General features: G+C 48.2%; 1 protein-coding gene across 1 annotated transcript; it reads right to left on the reverse strand.

The window, feature by feature from the left end:
- Nucleotides 1-7689: 7689 nt before the first annotated feature.
- On the reverse strand, nucleotides 7690-13273 carry LOC123099027 (probable polyamine transporter At3g13620). Its single transcript, XM_044521136.1, has 2 exons — nucleotides 12226-13273; nucleotides 7690-8468 (listed from the first exon to the last, which is right to left on the reverse strand). The coding sequence occupies exons 1-2, from the start codon at nucleotides 13142-13144 to the stop codon at nucleotides 7864-7866; spliced, it is 1524 nt and encodes a 507-aa protein (XP_044377071.1). The 5' UTR covers nucleotides 13145-13273; the 3' UTR covers nucleotides 7690-7863.
- Between the last annotated feature and the right edge of the window lie 12632 nt (nucleotides 13274-25905).

Here is a 25905-nt window from a genome sequence, read left to right on the forward strand (position 1 = left end):
GAGATTGACCTAGCGCTTGCGGGCATGAAGAACGACACGGCTCCAGGACCGGATGGCTGGCCGGTAGAGTTCTTCAAAAAGTTTTGGCCTTTCCTTAGAGACCTCTTCCAAGCTATTATTAATGGCTTCGCCCTCGGTACGGTTGACCTCTCGAGACTTAATTATGGGGCGATCTGTTTGATTCCCAAGGTCAAAGGGGCGGATACAATCAAGTTGTTCCGTCCGATCACGCTCCTAAATGTTCCCTTCAAGTTATGTGCCAAAGCCTTTGCCTCTAGGTTAGCGCCGGTTGCCCAACGAGTAATCCATAAGAGCCAGACCGCTTTCCTTAAGGGTAGAAACATTCTTGAAGGGCCTATTGCGCTCATGGAGATAATCCACGAGTTAAAACGTACACGTGGACAGGGTGTTATCCTCAAGCTCGATTTTGAAAAAGCGTACGACCGCGTAAACTGGGAGTTCGTGCGGGAAGTCCTCCTCAAAAAGGGATTTGAGGAGGGTTTCGTACACCGGATCATGCATCTGATCTCGAGTGGCAACACCTCGGTTATTGTCAATGGCCAAATGGGGAAGTTTTTCCGTAATAGGAAAGGGTTAAGACAGGGCGATCCCATCTCCCCACTCGTCTTTAACTTTGTGGCAGACGCTTTGGCAGCTATGCTGTCCAAGGCCAGCAAGGCTGGTCATGTTAAGGGACTCGTTCCACACCTCATCCCGGGTGGTGTGACCCATTTACAATATGCAGACGATACCTTGCTTTTGTTTAAGCCCGACGACCATAGTATCGCCTCGATTAAGCTTCTGTTATTAGCCTTTGAGATCCTGTCCGGACTGAAAATAAATTTTCTTAAAAGCGAGGTCATCACCATGGGGATGGACGACCATCAAAGTTGGCGTGCCGCAAATCTACTTAATTGCAAGCTTGGGAGCTTTCCAATAAAGTATCTGGGGCTTCCTATATCCCATCGCAAACTATCGATTTCAGAGTGGGAGCCGCTGTATGGGAAGGTGGCCAATAGGGTAAGCCCGTGGCGAGGGCGTTTTATGTCTTCTGCGGCTAGGCTCATTTTAACTAACTCGAGCCTCTCTTCCCTGCCCCTATTCACTATGGGGATGTTCTTATTAGCTGATGGCGTGCACGCTAAGCTAGATACACCGCGATCCCGGTTCTTTTGGGAAGGAACTGGCATCAAGCGGAAATATCATCTGGTAAAGTGGGAGGCTGTCTGTAGGCCAAAAAAATTCGGAGGTTTGGGGATCCTAAACTCCAAACTTATGAACGTAGCCCTACTGTCCAAATGGTGGTGGCAGCTTGCCCAAAACGAGACGAGTCTCTGGGCTCAACTGCTAAAGGCTAAGTATTTCCCAAATGGGAATCCTTTCAGTGCCCCGGCCAACGGCTCCGTGTTTTGGAAAGGGATCCAAGCGGTCCGACCAGCTTTTGCTATCGGGGCCAAATTCCAGATTCAAAATGGACATTCCACTCGCTTTTGGCTGGATCATTGGCTGGGAGCCTCTCCCCTTTGGCAAAGTCACCCCAATCTTTTTCGGATCGCCACTGACACAAACATCTTAGTGGGAGAGGCAGCCCGTACTGACCCTCCAGCGATCCATTTCATGAGGGTCCTTTCCAACGCCGAACGGGAGGCATGGGATGACCTAGTGCATCAAATTGGTGACAACCGTATAGGGCCGGGCGAAGATTTGGTCGAATGGAGCTTGACAGCGTCCCGGAAATTCTCGGTTAAATCTTTATACAACAAGCTTACTGAAGGGACAACGCTTGATATAGCTAGGGGGCTGTGGAAGGCAGGTCTGCCCTTGAAAATTAAAATCTTCATGTGGCAAATGCTCAGGAATAGGCTGCCCACGTCGGATAATGTGGCAAAACGTAATGGTCCGGCTGACGGTACCTGCACTGTGTGCGGTCTAGGTGAAGATGCTAACCACGTCTTTTTTAGATGCCACCTAGCCAGGTTCGCGTGGAGTGCAGTTAGGGAAGCCTTCCACTCGAACTGGAACCCAGCCTCGGGGAACGACTTGATTGCCATCCTTAAAACCACGAGAGGGACCAGCAGTAGAATCGCTTGGCGTTGCGTAGGGGCACTACTATGGGCTACTTGGACGACGCGCAATAAAATTACGATTGAGAAAAAAAAATTCCTAACCACCCTGCGGATGTGATCTTCAAATGTCACCTTTTCTTACAGACGTGGACTCCGCTGGGAAAGGAGCGCGATGCTGAGCGCATGTCGGAGGCCATGGCGCGCATCAAGACTATCCAGGTGATGGCTAGACAAGACACGACGACTCGATGATGCTTTTGGAGCCTTCGGTGGATGTTTCATGTTAGATAGGTCTTCTGCGTTGGATGATTTGGATGGTGTAATGTTGCCTTCGCGTGGAACCTTTGTGCTGTTTTCGTCGTCGTCTTGGACTGAACCTGTTTTCTGCTTTTCTGGGTTGTATCTTGCTGTACTGGTGCCTGAGGGCTTTATTAATTTAAAGCCGGACGCGTCTAGCGTCTTCGTTTCAAAAAAAATACGTCTATGTGCATCCGTATGTAGTTCATATTGAAATCTCTAAAAGACTTTAGAAAGCGGACGGAACACTTCATAAAGCTCACCAGACATGTTTATCTATAACATGCATGGATACCCTTACGGGAAGGACGAAGATAGTGGAAGAACCTTGAGATGATGGTGATATATATTACTGACTCAATCCTTTATTAGCTCTATTTGTGTGGATCTTTCAGGTGCATGAATGGTACTTGTGCAAAACTACGCTTCCCTTGTCATTCGATAATTTTTATCTTTATGGTGCTCATAACATATTTTTCATCTATACTTATAGGAGTTTGTTACCTTCTTTTGGTCGAAGAATAAGATGTGGGTAATATATGCATTGCCGACTTAGCTTAACATTTTTTGAGCAGAATTTCTATAAATTTTATACAGGTATTGTGCTGAAGTCCGTGAAATAGGTTAATGGCCGGGAGTGTTTATAAGTTATCAAGTCGAGCACATAAATCTGGAAGTAGCTAATTTTCCTACTGAAAAGTAGATAGAGATTTCTGAAGACATGAGACATTAATACATAGTATACATAGCCGTCTTCTGAATTCTATGATTCTTCATACCTTGAGGCTGTTAAACATCTATGCACCTTTCATTTGATGAGGTACATTCAAATTGGGTCTGTTTATAACTTTGATGAAAAATTATCTTCCCTTAGATGGTCAAGGTTCTAGAGCTCATTGCTATGAAAGAAGGCATATATTTGATTCACGGAATTGCCAGTAGAATTGGAGTGAGCGTGAGTATCAATTGCTCGGAGAGGAAATCATGAACCGCAGTCAGAATATTCTCTCACTGAAATATATTTGATCTGTGTGTGTATCCTGGCCAGTTGATTACCGAGTACTATCGTTTGTCTTCCCATTTGATTTCTCATATGAAGCTACTAATTTTGACAATTCCTTTTATTTTACAACACTATTGCTTATGTTTTCCTATGGAAAGTAAACTAGAGTGAATTAACGATTTGTTTTTCTTTAGATGTTGTTGGTCGGGTGTCCTCTACTACTGAAGTTTTACCACCATCTGGTGGTGCTTGAGAGCAGAGACGGCATACTTTCATCAGCAGCGGCCAAACTCCCAGCGCCGCTGGTGCTGTACACCCCTGTATCCCTCGACATCCAGTGCCTCACGTCTGCCCAACATGAACACCTCCTCAATATGTACATCTCTGAATTTTGCCATTGCTAGAGAAAGTAGAGCATTGTTTTGCTGTAGCTATAATTTGAGTTTAGAAGATATACTTCTCTCTTTTTGACGTCAATATTTTCAGTTGACGGCTCCTTCCAGTCTCATGTCTTTCTCTTTAGCAGGGATCAGTGAGTACTAAACAAGCAAAAATGTCCTTCTCTTTTTCATATTTCTTCCTTTTCCTTACTACTTTTGTGGCTCCAAATCTCATGATGGCTCTATGTCTGTTCTTTTTCTTGACATGGATTTTACCCTGAAAAGTTTCTTCTGATCTAGTACAATGTTCTGCCATCTAAATTTGTCTGTATATTGTGAATGAGTAGACACTTGTGCAGAAGCCCAATGGGATGAAATTACGAACTACAGAGAGGTGTAATTATTAATTAATTTCTTGCTTTAAAAGATATGCAACTAGCAGAGTTTCTTATTATTATCAATTGGATTATGACCGAAGTGAAGAACTTATGTGGACAGTCTGGCAGATTTCGGTGGCAAGATTTTTGTACAATTAGAGTGGCAGATTTCAGAAATTTGTAGAGCACATGATTCACAAGAACAAGATATACTGTCAAGGTGTGTACTTTTTACCCATTGCACTAATCTTTTGCTTTGAGCGATAGCTAAAAGAAAGTACTTCCTTTGGAATAATCTTTCGTGCACCCACAAGTATAATATCTCCATTTCCTTATTTTTTGTTCTTCCGTCAGTAGTATTTCTTTTAGCTACTATTTTCCCTTGGATAAATCACTCATGCTATTTTTAATGAGGTTCATTCTAGCCGTTTGCTCACGAGAACAGAAACATTTTATCTGTTGGCTAAATGAAAGTACATTCTTTGAATTTGCCACTTTTTCCTGCACTCGCAGATATAATCTCTCCATTTCCTGGATTTTTTATTCTTCCATTAGTAGTATTTCTTTTAGCTACTTTCTGCCATAGCATAAATCGCTCATGCTATTTTAGTAAGATCCACTCCTGCTCTATGCTCACTAGAACGGAAAACAAATATTATCTGCTTATTTTAGCGTCGCATTTCACTCACAGTATTCATGGTCACAGATAAAACAGTAATAAACTGCCCTTCTCTGTCAAACATACGGAGTACAAAGTTGTCATGCCTGATCAGCAAAAGATTTGTGCTTCTTTGGCCCATATATATCACAGTAGAGTATATGATTTTCACAGTTCTTAATTTAAAATTTTCCTTTTCTGGCACAGCCATGGATATCAACAATCAGTCAAGCAAAGAAATATTCATGGGAGATATACAGGGATCCACAAGAATGTGCACCGTATGGCACTACCCTTTTGTCATCGAGCCACTATCACATTTTGGTCAGCAATCAGTTCAAGCAATTCTCAGCGCAATTAGTCAGAAGTTGGAATTTACATCTAAACGAACAATACATCAAGCAACAGAAGAAAGAGTGGTCATCTCTTTTTCTTGGCACCAAGATGCCATACAAGCATTCAGACTTCGGAATCGCACAAGCAGTTTGTATATAAACGATGTGCCATATCGTTTTAACATGGACACTTCAAAACAATATCTGCCAAGAGTGGTCGCTAATCACTATGATTATAGTAGTCCTAAAGAGTTTGCCTCTGCGTTTCTGTTCACATGTAGTTGATGTTTTAGCCTTTTAGAAATATATGGCGTTGCTTAAATTATGTTTCTTTTGGCAACAACATATGAAATGGAGAAATTTTTAGGTTTAGGATAAAATTGTTCTAGATTTTGAGAAGATTGTTACAGATCCATGAGAAAAATGTCCCAAGTTTAGGAAATTAACTATCCATATTTTCGATTCTTGGTTAATAAGCTGGTCACAATAGTTTTTTATTTTCTAAGCAAGCTGGTCACAATAGTTGATGTGGGTCATAAATCAAACAATTACTCATGTAGCTATGCTTATTAAAGGATCTGATTTTTTTTCTCCTGGTGCAACACACGGGCATTTTTGCTAGTATCTATAACATGCATGGATACCCTTACGCGTTTGCCCACCACTTTAATTAATTAGGCTTTTGGCCGAGTAAGAGACTCACCAGACATGTTTATGTTGAGGTTCCACTGAAAGCTTCCATCCTGGAAGGAGATGCCACAGTAAACAAAATATATATACCCGTGGACGCACTAGTAGAAAACAGGGTTTTGGTTCGGCCAGAAAAAAGCATTAATCCCGGTTGCATTATGAACCGGGACTAATGTGAGCATTAGTCCCGGTTCGAGCGGCCAGGGCACCGTACAGGCATTAGTCCCGGTTCAAACGGGACCTTTAGTCCCGGTTGGTGCCACGAACCGGGACTAAAGGGTGCGATGCCCATTAGTACCGGTTCGTGGCACCAACCGGTACTAAAGGTTAGACCTTTAGTCCCGGTTCGAGCCACCAACCGGTACTAATGGTGTTTGAGGCATTAGTACCGGTTCATGGCACGAACCGGTACTAAAGGTCCCATTTTCAAACTCTACACCCCCCCCCCCCAATCGCCTTTTCAGTTTTGTTAAAAGCAAAAGAAAATGATAAAAAACTTCAAAAATTAAAATCCTTCCGGATGTAGTTATGTTACTACATGTACTAGTTAGGAAAATTTAAAAACTTAAATTTGGACATGTTTTGCAAAAAGTGTAGGAAAAATGTAAAACGGCTATAACTTTTGCATACGATGTCAGAAAAAACGTATAATATATCAAAATGTTCAGCACGAAAATCCGCTAGGAAGATTCATGGCTAGGGGAGATGTCGTTGGCCATAAAATAGCCAATCCTTTACAATACGGTACAATGTAAAGATGCTTTTGTCAGTACAATACTAGGATTGATTCCGTTAAATATTTAGTGCAGGAGATCCCCCGTGGGGGAACAATGGGATAGATGGCTATATCTCGTGTATAGGTTGATGAAGGTTAACCTTTCTGATGAGCTAGGTACCTTGCACTGAAAAGTTTCGGGGTCAGGAGTATTCTCAGTTAAATCTATGTATGTTGATTTGATAAATACTGGTCCAATACCAAAGTCGCTTCAAATTTAAAAAATTAAGTTGCTTTTAAAAATAAAGGTCTGTAGGTGGTTTATACATAAGGAAATGATTTTGACTAAGGACAATTTGGAAAAACATAGTTTGGAGGGTAGTAAACGATGTTGTTTCTGTGATCAGGATGAATCAATCCAACGTATTTTCCTCAAATGCCCACTAGCCAAGTTATTGTGGCGTACAATACATGTGTCATTTAATCTCGGTCCTCCTAATAGTATTGCCAATTTATTTGAGACATAATTAAATGGGGCAGAGCCTAAGAAAATGGCGCATATTCAAGTCAAAGTGTGTGCATTATTTTGGACTATTTGGAACTGTCAAATGACGTTTATTTTCAATAGATAAAAAACACGAATTTTTTGCAGCTCATCTTCCGAGCGACTAGCTGGATCCGTACGTGGTTGTTACCCAACCATGCAGAAGTCAGGGAACATATGGCCTATGGGTGCAACTGTTGGGAGAGTGTAGTAGGAGATACTTACAATTGGTTTGGATGTCGATCCAACAATAGAATAGGTGTCTAGTCATCATGTCCTAATTTCGCTGGTTGTGGCAATTTATTCATCTCTTGCGGCTTTGCTTGCAAACTTGTATCGAACTACATACTTTGTTACTATTTTGTTTAATAGTATGACTGTTATGCAGAGGCAAGAGGTAATCCTTCATTTCAAAAAAATATAAAAAAAGTACTCTCGCCCGTTATAAGAGCTTGGTTTTGTGGCATGTAATGTTGCACTAATACGAAAATGATTCTAAACTTCAAGAATAAACAAGAAAATTCTTTACTCGCCTACAATCAGTATATTAGCATAAAGGAGCTGTAGCTTAACTACTCCAAGAACTGAACAGAACTTAAGCTTGTGCGTTTGATGACATACATATTTTGAATTTGGAACTGTTGCAATGTCATTTATCCTCCCTGGAAGGCTAAGATATACATGCAACTTGATAGTATTACAGACTTGGAATTGTTAGCTCCAAATTCAGCTCATCCAATAAAAAGTACTCACCAAAGCTTCAACTCAGTTGTGGAAAAACATGAGGCATGGCCACTTTTAAGCTAACCGATAATTTCTCACCCCCGGAACCAGATGATAGTCATCTCCAGGATCCTGTTGAGGGTCAGCAGAAACTGTGTTGTTGAACCTGAGCACCTTATTGGCCTTGCACACCCTCATGACGCCATGCCATCCGACGCCGAGCATAGTCAGCCCCCCGGCGAGGGCGAATACTTTCCACCCAGCCACCACACACACATAGGCCAGGAACGCAGATGGCACCGCACACATTGCCACAAGCGCAGGCAATGGCAGCGGCACGCGGTAAGGGCGCTTCATCGCTGGGTGCTTGGCGCGGAGCCAGAGGAAGGATGCGAACTCGAGCAACGTGCCGAGGCTGTACAAGAAGTTAGCGGTGGCGACAACGTCGTCGAAGCAGAGGAAGGAGACAACGATCGTGACAATGGTTGACACGGCGATAGCCACCCACGGGGTGCCGGTTCGGGCGGCGCGACGGGAGAAGACGGCTGGGAGCAGGCCCAAGTCCGCCATGCCAAGGAGCTGGAATGCGCCGCTGCTCATCTGGGCTTCGAACATGCCGATGGAGGAGATCACTGCGCCGGCCCCTGTCCAGTATTTGAGCCATGGGCCCCCGATGATGCCTGCGTAGACACAACATAATTATATAACTTTTTCTCTGGAAAAACTAAACAAGATTAAAGACGTCCCCGCATCTATTCCATTCACATTCATTTTTGATGGCTTGGCTGCAGTTTTCCGTATGTGCACTTGAAGCAACTGACAGTGGGTCCGCCCTCTCCGCTCACAACACACACCCTCCCAAACTTGCGATTTACCGTGGTCATCACTTGCGCTTTATCGTGGCCATCATTCTCTTCTTCTCTTTTTTTTTTTGCGGGAATTCTTTTCTTCTCTTTGTTGTCGTTTTCCTCGGAACCTTCATTGTTGTTTTTCACCTCACTTGACTTTAGTAGTACCATACTTGGCCATAATTTTAAGCTAGCCTATGGTTTGTTGTTTCACGCCTCAATAGGGTTGCTATGGAATCTACCTGACCTGTATCCAAGTCACACCCTCGTCGGTCACCTTTGTTGTCTTAGGGCATCTCCAACGGGACCCTTAAACCGCCTCTGGATCGTAGGAGCCATCCAACGTGGGTCTGTATCGGTCTGCATGGTGGTCCGTACATGTTTTCTCCCGCAAACCGGAGACAACCGTGGGGGCTTTGCGGGCGTCCGGACCGCTCCCAAGACCGTGTCTAACTGCCCTGTCCCACCCAAACCCTTCCCTTGCCCGCAAGTGCTTCTCGCCCAAAACGGTTAGCGCCGCCCCAGATCGTCAGTGGCCGCATTCATGCCCGGCCAGAGTGGGCGCGCCTGCTCGCACTGTCACCGGCATTGAAGTGGCACGCCGACTGACAGAGCGCCGACCGCGCTGCTTCTCGGTGCACCGATCGCGTTCAAACGACACGACGGCCGTCCGGCCGCCCATCTGCCGCCCACATTAATGACACTCGATTGCCGAGGCCGCTACTCCGGCGCCACCCGACCGTCCCTCTGCCATCAACCATTGCTATATAAACTGCTGCCCTGCCATAGCCGCAGTCATCCGCCTTCGATCCCTCTCCGCATCACTCCCACCATGGATTCCTCCCACGTCAAAGCTCTCTGAGACGGGCTGGCGCCGGACTAGAAGAAGGAAATGGCCGCCATTGCTACTGGCTGGCGGGCAGCCGTAGGACGCTGATGTCCCAATGAAGGACGCGAACGACGATGAGCCGGCGCCACCCTCCTTGTCCGCGCCAGTCTCCTCCTTCGCGCCACCCTTGCCGGTGCATTGCACCATGACCATCGGCGAGGCCCGTGCCCATTACATGGAGACGCTACGGGAGGAGCAATTCCGGGAGGTGCAGGCCGACGCCGCCTACAACCACCAATTCCTCCAGGAGCACCTACGACGGAGGAGCAGCTCGCTGCCAGTAGGGCCATCGTTCCGCTCGGCCCGTGAGATCCGCCTCGCCTGCTGGCGGGTACAGCCAGCGGGTGGCAGAAGTGGCGGCCACCTAAAAGGAGTGTGATGAGGGATGGACGACAAGGTGTTCGGCGAGACCGACGACGATGACGATAGCGCCGACTCCGCCGAGGCCGCGCCCCGCCACCACGACCACGAAGCCAGCACGTCCGCGGGTGCCGCCGGCTGCGAGGAAGAATAGTGCACGGTAGGTTGCCGCCGCTTGGGTCCCAAGAAGGCCACCACTCCTTCCCTCCCGTCGACGCCAAGCTTAGTGGGCTGAGCATCGTCAGCCTATTAGTCGCTTGGCGACGACATGGAGGCAGACAACTTCAGTTCCCGTCGTTCCGGAGGCTGAGGTTACGGAGACGGAGCTGTAGAAGGCGAAGCTTCATTTTTCGGGGCTCATGACCGGAGATGGGGAACTGGCGCCGGCGATCTTTTAGTTTAGGTTTTATACCCCTAGAGTCGGATGAGCGCCGCTTTTAGTTGAACTATATCGGAAATATAATGAATTTCATCATGTTTATATGAAATCTAATAAAAATCCGTTGTGTTTGCATGAACTTCGTCCAGTTTGTATGAAAATCCGGCCAAGTTTGAACGAATTTTGTCCGGTTGTTCGGATAGTGGTTGAAATATATGTGGATAGCGTTGGATGGTAGCCTCCCACATCCGTGTGTCCGCAGACGGATACGAGAGAAAATTTACGGGTCACTGTTGGAGATGCCCTTACCTCTCCTTGCCCACCGACCCATCCGATTTTGCACGCGTCCACAACTCCGTTGATTCTCCTTATCCTTATCTTTGACTTGTTATGCAACCGTAAGGTTGTCACCCTCTAGTGATGGCGTTCACCCTCACCCATCACCAAATCGGTCACCCTTCGAATCGGGTGAGTGCAGGGGTGGTTGTTGTCGTTCAGCTTTCTTGGAGCCAAACCAGAAGATGAAAACATAGGCGTTCTGGTGATGTATGATCTCATTAAATGAATGCATATGACATATCAAAGTTGTTGTGAGATGGGACATGGTAGGCGTGGTGTGACGTGTTGCAGAGCTCCAGCGATGAAGGGGCGATGACGGCGGCGCGCCTTCGGCTCGCTTCAGTGCTTGTAGTCGTCGCTAGGTGGTTTACGGATCTGGATGTAATTTTTATTATTTCTGGGATTCGTTGTACTGATGATTGAATATGAATAGATTGGACATTTTCTCGCAAAAAAAAGACCCAACACGACATGTCCATAGATGTTTAGTTTTTCCAAGAGTATGTGTACACGATTTTCATTTACCAAGATTTTCAAGGAGTACGTGTACTCAAAATTGATGCAAAAATATATTGTGTATCGCAATAGAAAAGGATAAATTGGTGCAACTTAAGTAAGAAATAATTTTGTTTAGGTGGAGAAAGATTTGTTTTTCTCCAAGAGTACGTACGTGTACAAGATTTTCATTTAGCCATGTGTTTTCTAGCCATGCATGTGGTAATGAAATATCAAATGGGCCGGCTTGTGACACTTTTGTAGGATGCATCAGATTGAATACATACATAAGGGCCGTGTTTGGTTGCCTGGGTGGCTTTTTACTGCATTGCACGGGGGAACCTGGTTGACCACGGCCTGGTTTAGCTGATGCAAAGTAGAGCCAAGATGGGTGTTTGGTTCCCTGTGCATATCATGGCTGTATGAGGTGGATTTCTTCTGAATGTTGCTGAAAATTATGCGGAAGGAGGAGCATGCACCGGTGTGAAGTGATGGGATTCGGTGGTTCCAAACAGTTGGATCCTTGCTTGCGGCGGCAGGATCCGGCATGCGGAGCGGCGCTTGCTGGAGGCGAAGGAAGATGGCCGCACTTGACAGGGGCAGCGGCGGCCGCCGCGTTTGGTCGAGGGAACCCATCAGCGAACACGGTGTTCCTCCCTGCGGCGGCACGAGGAGGCAAGATCTGGCGGCGGCGGTTGCTCTTGGTGGGAGGACGGCGGCGGCGCTTGATGTGCAGAACGGAGGTGGTGGTGCTTGACAAAGACGAATGAGGCAGCGCTTGGTCGATGGGGATACAGGGGGAGCTATCCCGGCGGCGGCGCTTGTCGAAGAGTCAGAAGGGAGACGAAGGAGAACAGAGAAACGAGCCTACACGAGAGATACGCAGGAATCCTGCGTTTCCCTCAGCCTGGCTGTGGCTGAGAGGCCTCTTTTTGCATCCACCGGGCCAGGCTGAAGGGCCATACAGCTTACCAAACAACCCATATCTTGCATGGTGGATGCGAGCCCCATGCAACACAGGGAACCAAGTTGAATGTTCTGTTTGGGGTTGAGGGTGGATAAGGATTTGGATTAGGGGATGCAAATCTGTATATATAATTTCAGATGATGGAGGTAGTACTACGTACCTGCCGCGTCAGCCAAGTAGCCGTTGACCCAGGCATCCGGTGGCGCGTCGATGGCGCCGGTCGCGGCCATAAGCGGCAGCAGGTAACTGCTGGCGATGAGAACGACGGCGAGTGCCAGTGCCCGCGGGAACGTCTGCTCGGGCCGCTCCACCTCGCCGGCCATCGTGCTGGCGCAGTCCCAGTAGTTGAGGTTCCAGAAGAGCGTGTTGAAGAAGAGCCTCCAGTCCTTGTCCCCCTTCACCTGCGACGCCCACCGACTCGGCCTCACCTTGGGCACCGCCATGGCAGTCATGAGCACGAACGGGGCCAGCGACACCATCCCCAGCGCCACGGCGCCCCACCCGACAACGCTCACGCCGGCGTAGTTCACGAAGGAGAGCAACAACGTCATGCCGATCACCGCGCCCGTGCGCGCCCCGCCGGGCTGCGCGACCGCGGGGGCCACTCCGCTTCCGCCAAGGTAGTCGGCGATGAGGGCCGTGTAGGCGGCGATGTTGATGACGATGCTGAGGTACTTCCACATGCCGAGGAGGAAGCCCGCGAGCGGGCCGAAGGCGTGGTCGGCCCACAGGACGAAGCCGCCGTTGCCCGGGAAGGCGGCGGCGAGCTCGGCGGTGATGAGCGACTCCGGGACGCCCCACGCGAAGGGGAAGACGAGGAAGCCGAGCAGGGTGAAGAGCGGCCCCGCTGCGAGGACGGCCTTCTCGGCGCCATAGGGGCCGCCCGCCACCTCGAAGTAGATGAGGAAGACGAGCGGAATCAGAGTGATCTTGCGCTTGTGGCCGTAGACGGACAACGTCGGGCCACCGCCTTGTTGCCTGGTGTACCCATGGTGCTCTTGCCGGACGATGTCGTGCAATTCTTGTTGCTCCTGCCTCTGTGATGGTTGTTCGGCCGCTAAGAGGAATCCTTGGCTCATGGCGAGCTACTCGCTAGCTGCTTAGCGAGTACGTAGAGGAACAAGCTAGCTAGCGTACATTTTGGCAAAGTTGGTTCTAACTTTTAACGTCTAATATGGACGATTCTTGCCCATTTCCGGTGTACTCACATTTGCCTGATTGATTTGTTCTTTTTGTTGGGTTGCTTTCGTGTAGCCTCCACCTATCAATTCGCCAACCACTCCTACCTGTTAAGCCCCACTGAATTAGTGGCTGCGATTGCAACAGGTCGATACACTGTCTCCCAATTAACAAAATACGTATCTGTTATGAGGGCATCTTTAAGGCGGACCTGCAAACCGTCCGGACCTGTCCAGACCGAGAAAACCATCCAACGCGAGTTTGTATCGGTCCGCGGGTGGTCCGGACGTAATTTCTGCCGCAAAGTTGAGGCAAAGTGGGGGAATATTTGCGGGAGTCCGGACACCCGGAACGTAGGACTCCAACACCCCTGGCCCACCCAATCCCCCCTCCCTGTTTCATTTTCTTCAACTCTGCCCCTTCTCCCATTTGCTTTGCATCTGCACCCTCCACCTCCGCCGCCGCCGCTGTATGTCTCCGGCCGCCACAAAGGCATTGCTAGACGTCCGCAACCAACACCGACGCGCCCGCTCACCGTTTATGACGGAACTTTCCACCCTGGAGCCGTTTGTACCCAGGTACACTCTGTCCCCTGTCGACGACCTCCATGGCGGACACCACGCCCGACGGATGTTAGGTCATATGCCATTGAGCTTATTTTCAAATGCTATGTCATTTTTTAGAGTACGCAGGGTGGTCGGCTACTCGACCATGGAGGATAAGTTGTTTGTGTGATGTGTGGCTGGCCGTATCCACGGATTTCTTAGGCAGGAGCAGAGAGGGGCCCTTCTGGGAGCAAGTGCACGAAAAGTTTCACGCACAAAAGCACATTGCGCCCTACGACATGTACATCATTCAACCAGGCAACGTGAGGTTGTTGTCATACCGCTGGCACGTTATCCAGATCAGCGTCACCAAGTTCTGCAACGTGGTTCGTCAGCTCGAGGCAAAGTGACCACTATACGTGGCAGAAAACGAGACCGTAAGTTTTTCTTTCTCTTTCTCAACTTGTTGATTGATTCATTCACTCAATGTTGGTCCACACATTATATGTAGCTCACATGTGTTGCCGTGGTGTACCGCAGGATAGAGGGACGGCCATTTACGTGCACATACTGTTGGATAAAGCTGAAGGGGGAGTATGTGTGGGACGACATGATCCGTTCACGAAAAACTTGAACATCCGGGATTTAGTAGAATTGAGACCTTGTTGTACTAGACTTAATTTGCATAGTATATATGTGTGGATGATTTGTGCTATTTTTTATCCGAAATTTTGATGAATATCGGCCGGTTTACATGAATATCGTCCGATTTGTTAGAATGCGAGTCGAAATGTATGCGGTTACCCGCATCTGTGTCCGGGGACTCCCCCCCCCCCCACCCCGCCTCCCTGGCCCGCGGACGAATGCGGGAGAATATTTGCGGGTTGCCATTGGAGATGCCCTTAGCTCCATCCTTATCATTCCACAATAATCATTTTCTAAGTGCATTCAACTTTTTATCAGCACCCTACCCTTTGAAAATTAGACCATAGATAACATATAGAAAGGTATAGTATGGCTATGTGCATCATAATGATGCAGAGGCCGAAGGTAATCCTCCTTTTCAAAAAAAAATATAGGACAATATAGTACTAAGACATGATTTAAGAAGAAATAACATATGGAAAGGTAAAGTTCTTTCACCACAAGAAGTAAAAGATATGCATATACTGCTCAATGAAATCTAAGGCTCCCCGAAATAGCAAACTTCAAATTTAATGTAAATTAATTTACAATCCAGACATGCTTTCAAAGACAGATAATAAAAAAAGTTGAGAATTCTATCACTTTCTAAGTCTCAAATAGGAAGATTCTGTCATTATCACATTGCCACATGAGGAGACCACCATCCATTAGATCAGTGATTAGAACTCAAATAAAACCACAATCATAAGCTCAGTACCCGTCTCTATATCGTATTGTTCAACGACGTGAGGCGTTCGTTGCAACGGTACTTCAATCCAATCCCCTTAATATTCAGTTCAGAAGGACGCTAGTTGGCAATCGTTGGGAAGAATGGCTCCATCTAGTAAGTAGACTGATGGAGGTTCAGCTATCTCAACAGCCCGATAAATTACGTTGGAAGCTTACTAGGTCTGGAGAGTTTACAGTTAAATCAATGTATGTTGATGTTAACAATTCAAGCTCGATTCCTAGTTCTAAACATGTTTGGGCTGTCAAAGTTCCTTTGAAAATCAAAGTGTTTATGTGGTTTGTCCATAAACAAGTAATATTAACCAAGGACAATTTGACAAAGCGTAATTGGACAGGACCTACTAGGTGTAGTTTCTGTGATCGGGATGAAATTATCAAACACCTTTTTCTTGATTGCCCGTTAGCCAGAGTTCTATGGCGGATAGTCCATATTGCATTTAATATTACTCCACCGAGTTCTTTCAACACGTTATTTGGAACGTGGCTTAATGGGATTGAGCCCAAAACAATGAGACATATTCGTGTTGGAGTTTGTGCTTTATTGTGGGCAGTCTGGAACTGCGTTGATCCGTATGTGGTCGCTACTCACTCCGACGGAGGCCAGGGAGCGTTTGGTTACTGGATCTATCCGCTGGGAGATGGTAGCACGGGATATCTTCAACCGGTTTGGATGGCGGTCATGTAATAGGATAGGCAATTAGTTTACCTATCTCTCTTATGCCAGCCGGTTGTGGCTTTTTATGGCTAGTCTGTTTTTTGGCCCTTTTGGCTCTTTGTGAGCTCTCCTTTATTTTCGTTTTCAGACTTTAAGACCTTGTTAAACCTATTTATTTATTTAATAAGTTGGCCGTATGCATCGTTCTGATGCAGAGGCCGGGAAGCCCCCCCTTTTCGAGAAAATAAGCTCTCTTTATGAGAACGCTTATATATGCATATCATGTACGGCTGTATTGAAAAGGATATGAAATAAAGATCACAATGTCGGCCTTTTTTTGTCCTAAAATATGGTCCTAATTGTCCATTTTCCATGACAGCTACACTACCCACCAATAATAAATCTCTTCCCTCCGTCTAACATATTTTATAGGAAAATCCTTTCACGCTTAGCACATCCAACAAGAATTTCCAATTGTTTTATAGCATGCTCTTTCAAATGTACTTTAAGTTCACCCGCAAAAAAAGAGCACTTTAAGTAAAATAGCAGATGCTTTTATGAATTTCATGTAGCGTTTCATGAAGTAAGTCGCACCATCCAGCTGTGCATGTGGACTGCAAGCCCGTAGCCCCAGGAAGAAGCAGAGGGTGGAAGTTACGCCGAGGAGGAATGCTCGGTTGGCAAAGAATGGTGCTTCCAAACAACAACAAGTACTCATTAGAAGACTTTGTTTGGCGCACGAAGGGGAGGTAATCTCGGAGGATGCGCTGCGGATGTACATGGACCTTTTCTCTCGTCCACTCTCTGATGCTCACATCGCTGCGATACTTGCTCTGTTCGGTTGGGAGTCGCCGACAGTGCCGTTGGCAAGTGCGGTGGTGCACTAGCAGCTTGGTTGGTGGTCTAGGTTGGTCGTGATCATGAATGCGCAGCCATTGAGGATGATCGTGTGGAATGTCCGTGGGCTAAATGCTCCGGCCCACCGGAACATTGTTTTCCAGGTTGTTACTTCGGCAAGCCCGGCTATTGTTTGTCTCCAGGAAACACAATTGCATGATGTATCTGTGACCGTTGTGCGTCAGTGCCTTGGCGCTAAATATGAGAACTTTTTCTACTTGCCGGCCTTGGGAACACGAGGTGAGATTTTGGTGGCTTGGGACGCCACGGTTACACAACTCTCGAGTCCACACTACACGAATCATACGCTCACGGCACTGGTGATGTGTCCGTAAGATGAGCGGCCATGGTGGCTCACATGTGTGTATGGGCCGCAGGACGAGGCTGACAAGGTGGAGTTTTTGCAAGACCTAGTAGACATCCGTGATTTGCACGCAGGGCCCTGGTTGGTGGCGGGAGACTTCAATCTAATTGCCAGGGAGGAGGACAAAAGCAATGCCTTGATCAATCGCAGGATGATGGGCAGGTTCCGGGCGAAGTTGAACTTGCTCGAGCAAAAGGAGCTCTACCTAAATGGTAGACGGTATACGTGGTCCAACGAGAGGCAGGTGGCCACCTTGGAGAAGATCGATCATGTGTTCGTGTCAAATGAGTGGGATGAGGCATATCCGACGTGCTTCCTCTCGGCTTTGGGCACTGTGGTCTCGGATCATTGCCCGTTAATGTTGGGCATGAATGTCTCCTTCTGTTCTAAGAAGAGGTTCAAGTTTGAGTCTTTCTGGACTCGTGCGGAAGGTTTCTTTGATGTGGTCAAGTTGGCTTGGACTACGACTCCGGCGGCCTGTAATGATTACCTTACATTGCAAAACAAGCTAAGGGCGACGGTGCGGAGTCTCCAAAAGTGGAGTGATCGCTAGGTTGGTAACGTGAAGCTTCAAATTGCCATTTCTTTGGAGGTTATTAAGCAGTTGGATATCGCTATGGAGGCAAGGCCGCTGTCGGATGCGGAGAGGGATTTGCGTAAGTGTTTAAAGAGGAAGCTCTTGGGCTTGAGCTCGTTGGAGAGAACAATCGCTAGGCAGCGATCGAGAATGCTGCAACTCTGTGAGGGTGACGGGAACACGAGGCTTTTTCACCATCAAGCAAGTCATAGGCAAAGGAAGAACGTCTTGAGGACGGTGAGGTATAATGATCAACTGTACTCCGGGCAGGATGAAGTGGCTTCGGCTGTGGATGCTTACTTTGGTGCGGCCTTTGGTGTTGCAAGCTCTAGAAGGTACGCGCTCAACTTGGAGGAGCTGGGCCTTCCGTGCCATAATATATCGCACCTCGACCGGCCGTTTACCGAGGAGGAAGTAGAAGGGGTGATCAAGTCGATGCCCCGGGATAAAGCGCCGGGTCCGGATGGTTTTACGGGCAGGTTTTATGCAACTTGTTGGAACATAATCAAGGAGGATTTCATGAGAGCCATGGACTGTTTCTACAAAGGTGACATGAGGGGTTTGGCGGCCATCAATAAGTCCTTGGTCTCTCTTCTACCCAAGAAAGAAGGAGCCCTGGAGGTGAGTGATTTCAGACCCATAAATCTTGTGCATGGGGCGGTGAAGATCTTCGAGAAGGTGCTTGCATGTAGGCTGGTGGAGGATCTACCTAAACTGGTTGGCAATCACCAAAGTGCTTTCGTCAAGGGCAGATCTTTGCATGATAATTTCATGCTTGTGCAAAGCACGGCAAGACGGCTGCATGCTTTGAAGAATTCTGCGATTCTTCTTAAGCTGGACATTTCAAAAGCATTTGACTCGGTGCAATGGCCCTTCTTGGTTGAGGTGTTGCAACATATGGGCTTCGGGCCAAGGTGGAGATCATGGATTTGTGGGATCCTCTCAACTTCCACCACAAAAGTTATGGTTAACAATGAACCAGGTGACACGATCTATAACTGCAAAGGGTTACGGCAAGGGGATCCTATCTCCCCAATGCTTTTCATCCTAACTATGGAGCCGATGCAGAAGATGATGCAGTTAGCTGTGACCCGAGGGGTGCTGGCACCTTTGGCGCGTGTGGGCATTGAGAAGCGACTATCAATCTTTGCGGATGACGTTGTACTATTTTTCAAGCCCAATAAGGTGGATCTTGCGGCTTGCAAGTGCATTTTGGAGCTCTTTGGAGAAGCGTCAGGCCTGAGGATCAACATGCAAAAACCTGTAGCTATTCCTATCAGATGCTCAGAGGATCAGACTATCATGGCTAGTGCCGAGCTCCAATGCCCCTTGGGATCCTTCCTGATCAAGTACTTGGGGCTGCCACTCTCGTTAAGGAAGCAATCAGCGACACAGTTGAAGTACTTGGTGGATCAAATGGCTAATAAGTTACCGAAATGGAAGGCAGCGCTTATGCCGAAGAGTGGCAGGTTAACGTTGGTCCAATCTATGCTTTGCGCCATGCCTATCCACGCAATGATGGCGTTGGATCTACCGATGAAAACCATTGCTGCTATGAACAAGATCTACAGAGGTTTCTTGTGGTGCAGACGCGCAGAGGCTAATGGAGGTAATTGTGCGGTTGCTTGGGATGCGGTGTGCACACCGAAGTGGGCAGGTGGTCTTGGTTGCCTAACCTACGCTGGATGAATGTAGCAATGCAAGCGAGATGTGGCTGTGCCTAGCAAGGACAGATGTGACGAGGCCATGGAATGAGTTCAAGATCAAAGTACCGGATGAGTCAAAGATGCTTTGTCAGGCGGCCATGAGGAGTGTGGCAAATTCTGGGCGCACGACACTTTTTTGGGAGGACCGATGGCTTGATGGCAGGAGAATTCAGGAGATTGCGCCACTCCTTTACAGTTTGGTTCCAACACGCATCAGAGCCTCCCGGTTAGTTGGGCCGGCGGTGGAAAATGGAAGCTGGGCATTGGATGTTGGTCCGGACAAAGGACCTGGTGTGCTGCATGAGTTCCTCTTACTATGGCAAATGGTTTCAGCTTGGGAGCCCATGGTGGATGTGCCTGACAAGATATCATGGTCATGGAAGGCCACCGGGCAGTTCTCGGTGAAATCTGCTTACGCGGCTGGTTTTTGGGGTAGAGAGGTCAGTGCGACGGCGGATCTGACTTGGAAGTCACGTGCACCCTCATGGTGCAGATTCTTCACTTGGTTGGCCCTCAGGGATCGGTGTTGGACGTCAGATCGACTTGCGAGGAGAGGGTTGCCGCACCAGGACGCGTGCCCGTTTTGTGACCAGGAGGAGGAAACAATTAACCACATTCTACTCACCTGCGTCTTTGCTAGGACTGCTTGGGCGAGGATCTGTGGGGCCTTGGGCAAGCCGGATTGGACCCCATCTCAACAAGACACACTGGCGGAATGGGCAGTTGGCAAGCGAGGATTAGATGGCATGAGCACGAAAGATCTTCGTACCATTGTTGCGCTAGTATGGTGGAAGTTGTGGAAGCATAGAAATGCAATTATCTTCGATGGAGCGTGCCCTTCAATAGAGTTTCTACTAGGAAGACTGAGGCAAGAGGGCCAAGTGTGGGCATCTGCCGGGCTAATGAAAGGGAATGTAGCTCCCTTCTTTAGTAGGGTGGAGAGGTGGGAGGCTAGTGAGGAGTAATATGTACTAAGTACTAAGTACTGTGTAATTGTGGTGTAGGCTTTCTTTGCCTTTCTTTTTTAATATATGATATGCACACTCGTGCATATTCGAGAAAAAAAAATAAACCTACGCTTAATAGAGGATGTATGTGCAGGAGCCATAGCCTCATCTGCCACTACTATAGTTCTATTACTAGCACAATGCCCGTGCGTTGCTACGAAGCTATAAAATACGAGAAGTTATGTCACTGCTTAAGAGCATAGTTTTGAGTTGGAGTCATATTTTGCATTTGTTTTTTGTGCATTCGCCAAGTGTTGGTCTCACATGAAAGTTTTAGTGTATTTATTTATTTGTTTTAGGTCTCAAATGTAGGTAAGCGTTCATTTTTTATTGATGGAGATTGTTGATCTAAATAGAAAAGATTAACTACTTTGGTACTAATAATAATTAAAAATAACAATACTGAAACAAATAGGTTTGTAGAGTTGTAATTTATCGCCTCCCTAACACTTAGGAAGCATGGTTAAAGTGCCATAATTAATTGTAATTAGATCTAACCTACCATGGTAAAATTCAATCAACGTAAATAGTTTGCTATCGCGGGGGATAGATACCCAACCCCCCTCCCGCGCCCACACACACTTACCTACCTGGCGTGTGCTCACAACACATCGATATATGTGCTCCTCTCTCCGTCAAGAAATATATGATCTAAACACTCTTATATTTCTTTACAAAAGAGAGTACAGTATAAGATGTCAGAAGTAGGATCTACAGGAAACTCACCATTAATTAGGGACTGTGTGTACTGCTCCTCTGGATTCGGATAGCAAGGGTACAATGATAGAGCTTTCCAATGCTACTGTACCTTTTTTGTATTTTGTCGACTGGCATAAAAGAGCTACCAACCAGCTGTTCAAGCCCAAATGACGTGAATATCCAGCTAACATTCCCGGGGGAGGCTGGCGGGAACGATCGTTCCGTTCCCCTTCCCCAGCGAGTGGGGAGAGTGAGAACAAACTCGTTCGCTGAAAACAAAAAACAGCGTGTCCCAACCCAAACGGCCCGACGGGCCCAGTGCTTAGGCCTATCGATCACCCTTGTACAGAAATAAAGTCCAAACCAAAGAAATTGCCAGCTACTCACTCTGTCCCAAAATATAATAACGTTTTTTTGACAAGGCAAAACTTTATTTCTCAAATAATGGAGAGATCGTTTACAATAAGATGAGAAATAATGTCCAGGATAGCATCTTCCCAAACCTCTGAAGATCTACTAGCTAGAGATGATTTAGCTATGCAATCCGCTAATTACAACTCGAATAAAACCACTATCACGAGCTCTCTTTAGCGCGAGTGCATACATATCATGTACGGTTGTATTGAAAAGGATATGAAATAAAGATCACCATGCCGGCCTTTTTTTGTCCTAAAATATGGTCCTAATTGTCCATTTTGCATGACAGATACACTATACCCACCAATAATAAATCTCTTCTCTCCGTCTAATATATTCTATAGGAAAATCATTTCATGTTTAGCACATCCAACAAGAATTTCAATTGTTTTCATTGCATGCTCTTTCAAATACACTTTAAGTAAATAGCATATGCTTTTATGAATTTTATGTAGCGTTTCATGAAGTCACACCATCCAAAATAAACCTACGCTTAATAAACGATGTATGTGCAGGAGCCGTAGCCGTATCTGCCAGTGCTATAGTTCTATTATTAACTACTTTGGTACTAATAATTAAAAAATAACAGTACTGAAACAAATAGGTTTGGAGAGTTGTACTTTATCAGCTCCCTAACACTTAGGAAGCTCGGTTAAAGTGTCATAATTAATTCTAACTAGATCTAACCTACCATGGTAAAATTCAATCAACGTAAATAGTTTGCTATCGCGGGGGATAGATACCTACCCGGCCTATGCTCACGACACATCGATATATGTGCTACTTCCTCCTTAAAGAAATATAAGAGTGTTTAGATCACTGTGCTCTGAACACTTTTATGTTTCTTTATAGAAAGAATACATTATAAGGCATCGGAAGTAGGACCTACAGAGAGCTCGCCACTAATTAGGGACAGTGTATACTGTTCCTCTGGATTCGGATAGCAAGGGTACAATGATAGAGCTTTTGAGAAAAAGGGTTTCCCCCGCTTTGTATTCCAAAGCAACCAACCAATACATCCAAGAATAGGTGCTGGGACGGAAGCAGCACAATCACACCCAAAAGAAACGAAAGAGAAACAACAAGAGAAAAGAATGCCGACGACGGCGGATCGACGGAAACGAAGAAGCTTCACGACCACTGCGCCCACCGAAGATCTCCCACCAAGCTCCAAGGCTCCGAAGCACCGGTACCAATCAGCACCTCCAAGAAGCACCGCGACGAAGACGACGCTGCTGCCAAGGGTTTCCCCCGGTACACGACGAGACGAGAGGAAGGGTCGCCCCCGATGCCCTCCAGGAAGGTCCAGCGGCACCCACCGGCGTCGCCGCGTCGGTGTCGGACAGGCCGACAGGGGTTTCCCCCAATCCCAACCTTCACCTCGGGTGCTCCAGAGCCTGCCACCAAACCGACCACCATCTTGCGCCACCATGGTCAAGAAGCCTCCACGCCGTCTCACCACGGCACCACGAGGTGAGGTCTGCACAACAAGGGATAGGAGCCGGGACTAGGGGCTGCAGCACCGTCGGCACGCGGGAGGGCACAACCTCCACCGTCAACGACGGTAGCCGACCTGACACACTAGCAAGAGCCTACCAGGCCCGTGTGCCCACAGGCCCGGCCGGGAACTCCATTCCCGGAAAGCTCCCGCCATCGCGCTGCAGCAGGCACGCCATCGACATCGCCGCCCCCCATCCGAGCCGCTCCTCCTCCTCACCACACAGACGACGACGAAGCCACGCCAGGGATCGGCCCGCTAGGACCCAGATGGGGCGGGGAGGGCCCTGATCTGGGCCGGGGACGCGCCGCCGGCCACCGCACGCCACCACGCAGCCCTGCTGCCAAGGGCAGCACCGCCACCGCGCCTACCGCCGGCGACCGCTGCCGGGTCGCCGGGCCGCCGCCCAGCCGAGCATCACCGCCGCCGTCACCAGCCCCGGGAGGGAGACGAACGCGCGGGTACAGAAGGGCCTGCCGCCGCCGGCAGCACCCGGGCCAGCGCCGGGGCACCCGCCGGCGGCGGCGGGGGAGAGCTCACGGGGGTGGCGGCCGAGGGAAGAGGAGGGGCGCGCCGCCCCGGCCACCTCCCGGGGAGGCGGCGCAGGGGCGGGAACGGGATGGGAGGAGGAAGAGGGGGGGGGGGGGAGGGCCGGGGCGCGTGAGCCGGCGGCCGGCGGCGGCGGCGGAACCCTAGCGGGAGGGAGCGGACCTTCCCAGACCTATCGAGCCCGCAGCAACAGATTAACACGTCAATGATAGAGCTTACCAATGCTGCTGAACCTTTTTGTATTTTGTTGACTGGCATAAAAGAGCTACCAACCAGCTGATATTCCCGTGGGAGGCTGGCGCGAACGATAGCTCCCCGAGCGAGGGGGAACAAGAGAACGAACTCGTTTTTCTAGGGGGTGAGAACGAACTCGTTCGCTGGAAAAAAAATCCAGCGCGTCCCAACCTAAACGGCCCGACGGGCCCAATGCTAGGCCTATCGACCACCCTTGTACAGAAAAAAAAAGTCCAACCAAAGAAATTGCCAGCTAGCTTTTCTAGGATGAACCTCGTACATCCATGCTAATTTTAGCTTGTTTCTTTTTTTAATTATAATGATTTTTTTGCAGGTAAAACTTGTATTATTCACATCACAGAAAATTACAATCAATGTTGTTCAGCTCAATAGCTTCAGGTGGCCCAGACCCCAGCCAGGTCATAGTCCTGCCTTCTAAAGGAGCAAAGTTCGCCAAAGAATTACTATGTTTATTCTGATCGTCTCTTGATCGCAACACATGAAACATAAACTAAATTAACGACCTCCACGTCATGGATCATTGACATGCATTAAATCTTGTTACCTGCAGGTATGGGACAAGTTTCTGCACCACCGTGATGCAAAGAATTTCTTGCATATGCCATGTGGTAAAAGCATGCACTTTTTGGAATTGGTAAAACAATTTGTTAGGAACTTGGACTTTTTTTATACGCTTTTAACCACTAGACAGTCGCACCGTCGCCCGTCGAGGAACATCTTTTGACAGTGGCGTGGGAAATAGGATGAGAGAACATGGTGGACATACACAGGACACGTTTGGTAGGCTGCATATACCTCAGCCAGGTCCGCGCGGGAAAAAAATTGCCCGTTTAATTACCCGCATTCACTTGTGGGCCTGCATAGCACGAACATTAAAGCACCTCTGGGCCTGCATCCAGAGGAACGCTCAAATCGGCCATTTTTGTGGAGCCAGGCCCGCGCGATGCAACCCTAGGCACGTGGGCGTGGGCGGTTGCACGCGTGGGGGTGGTCCCCAGAAGTCGCGTTGTTTCCAGACGCCTCGTCATAAATTACCCTCACCTTCCTTCCTCACCGCTCTCTCCCCTCTTTCCCACTCACACCGGTGGGGGCTACCACCAGAGCTCTAGTGCGAATCGATCCAAGACGGCGGCAACCACCGGAGCGCATCGGCCATGGCGGTGATTCCTCGTCCTCTCTGTAGATTTAGTGCTTTCGACTCGGGCTAGATTAGATTAGACCACGCAATTGAAGAGTTAGGGAGGGGATTGAACACGTCGGGGGTGGAGGATTGACATCAATCGATTCTGCATCGACGGCTACTAGGGTTCATAGGTTATTTCTCTTCCTCATCGTCTTCGTCAAGAACGATGGGTCTTGCATGGTCGCCTGCCGCCGGCGCCCTGGCCACCATCTGCACCTCGTCGTTGTTGGCCTCTGGCGACCCGAACATACTACTCCAGTACGCCGTGGCACGCTGGTCTTGAGGCGCCTTGTACTGCTTGTACTTGGCCCATCTTGCCCGCTGTCCAGCGTTGCCTGAGTCTGCCTGATTCATGGCCCAGCGCAGGATGTCCGCTGGCATGGCGCCCTTGGCTGGGTCCGGAATCAGTGTCTTCAGCTCGTCCTCCATAGCCTTCTTCATCACAGCATCAGCCTCCTTGTGCATGTCATCGATGCTGCTGAAGTTCGAGCACACTTCCATGGTGTGCTCAAACTTCTTGCAGTCACCGGGCGAGCACCCAAGGAAGAAGGCCCTCCATCCCATGCGCCAGGGGAAAGGGTTGGGGTTGGAGTTGGAGTTCATGGTGAGGGAGAGGTGGTGAAACAGAGAGGTGGGTGGAAGAGGAGAGGTGGTGAAATAGAGGGGGTTTGAGTGCGTTGCTGGGTTAGTAGGGTGGGTTAATATAGGAGTGTTAGGCCGATATGAATGCATGTTGACCATGGAACTGCGTGTTGTTCATAATGCAGATGGACAAGGGCAAGGAGGTCGTGCCACCATTGGAGAAGGGCAAGGAGGTCGTGCCACCATTGGTCGAAGTGCCGGTGTAGGATCACCCAAGCACCAAGCGAAGGAAC

The sequence above is a fragment of the Triticum aestivum genome, chromosome 4D, assembly GCF_018294505.1.
Source record: "Triticum aestivum cultivar Chinese Spring chromosome 4D, IWGSC CS RefSeq v2.1, whole genome shotgun sequence".
In the NCBI taxonomy this organism is placed as follows: domain Eukaryota; kingdom Viridiplantae; phylum Streptophyta; class Magnoliopsida; order Poales; family Poaceae; genus Triticum; species Triticum aestivum.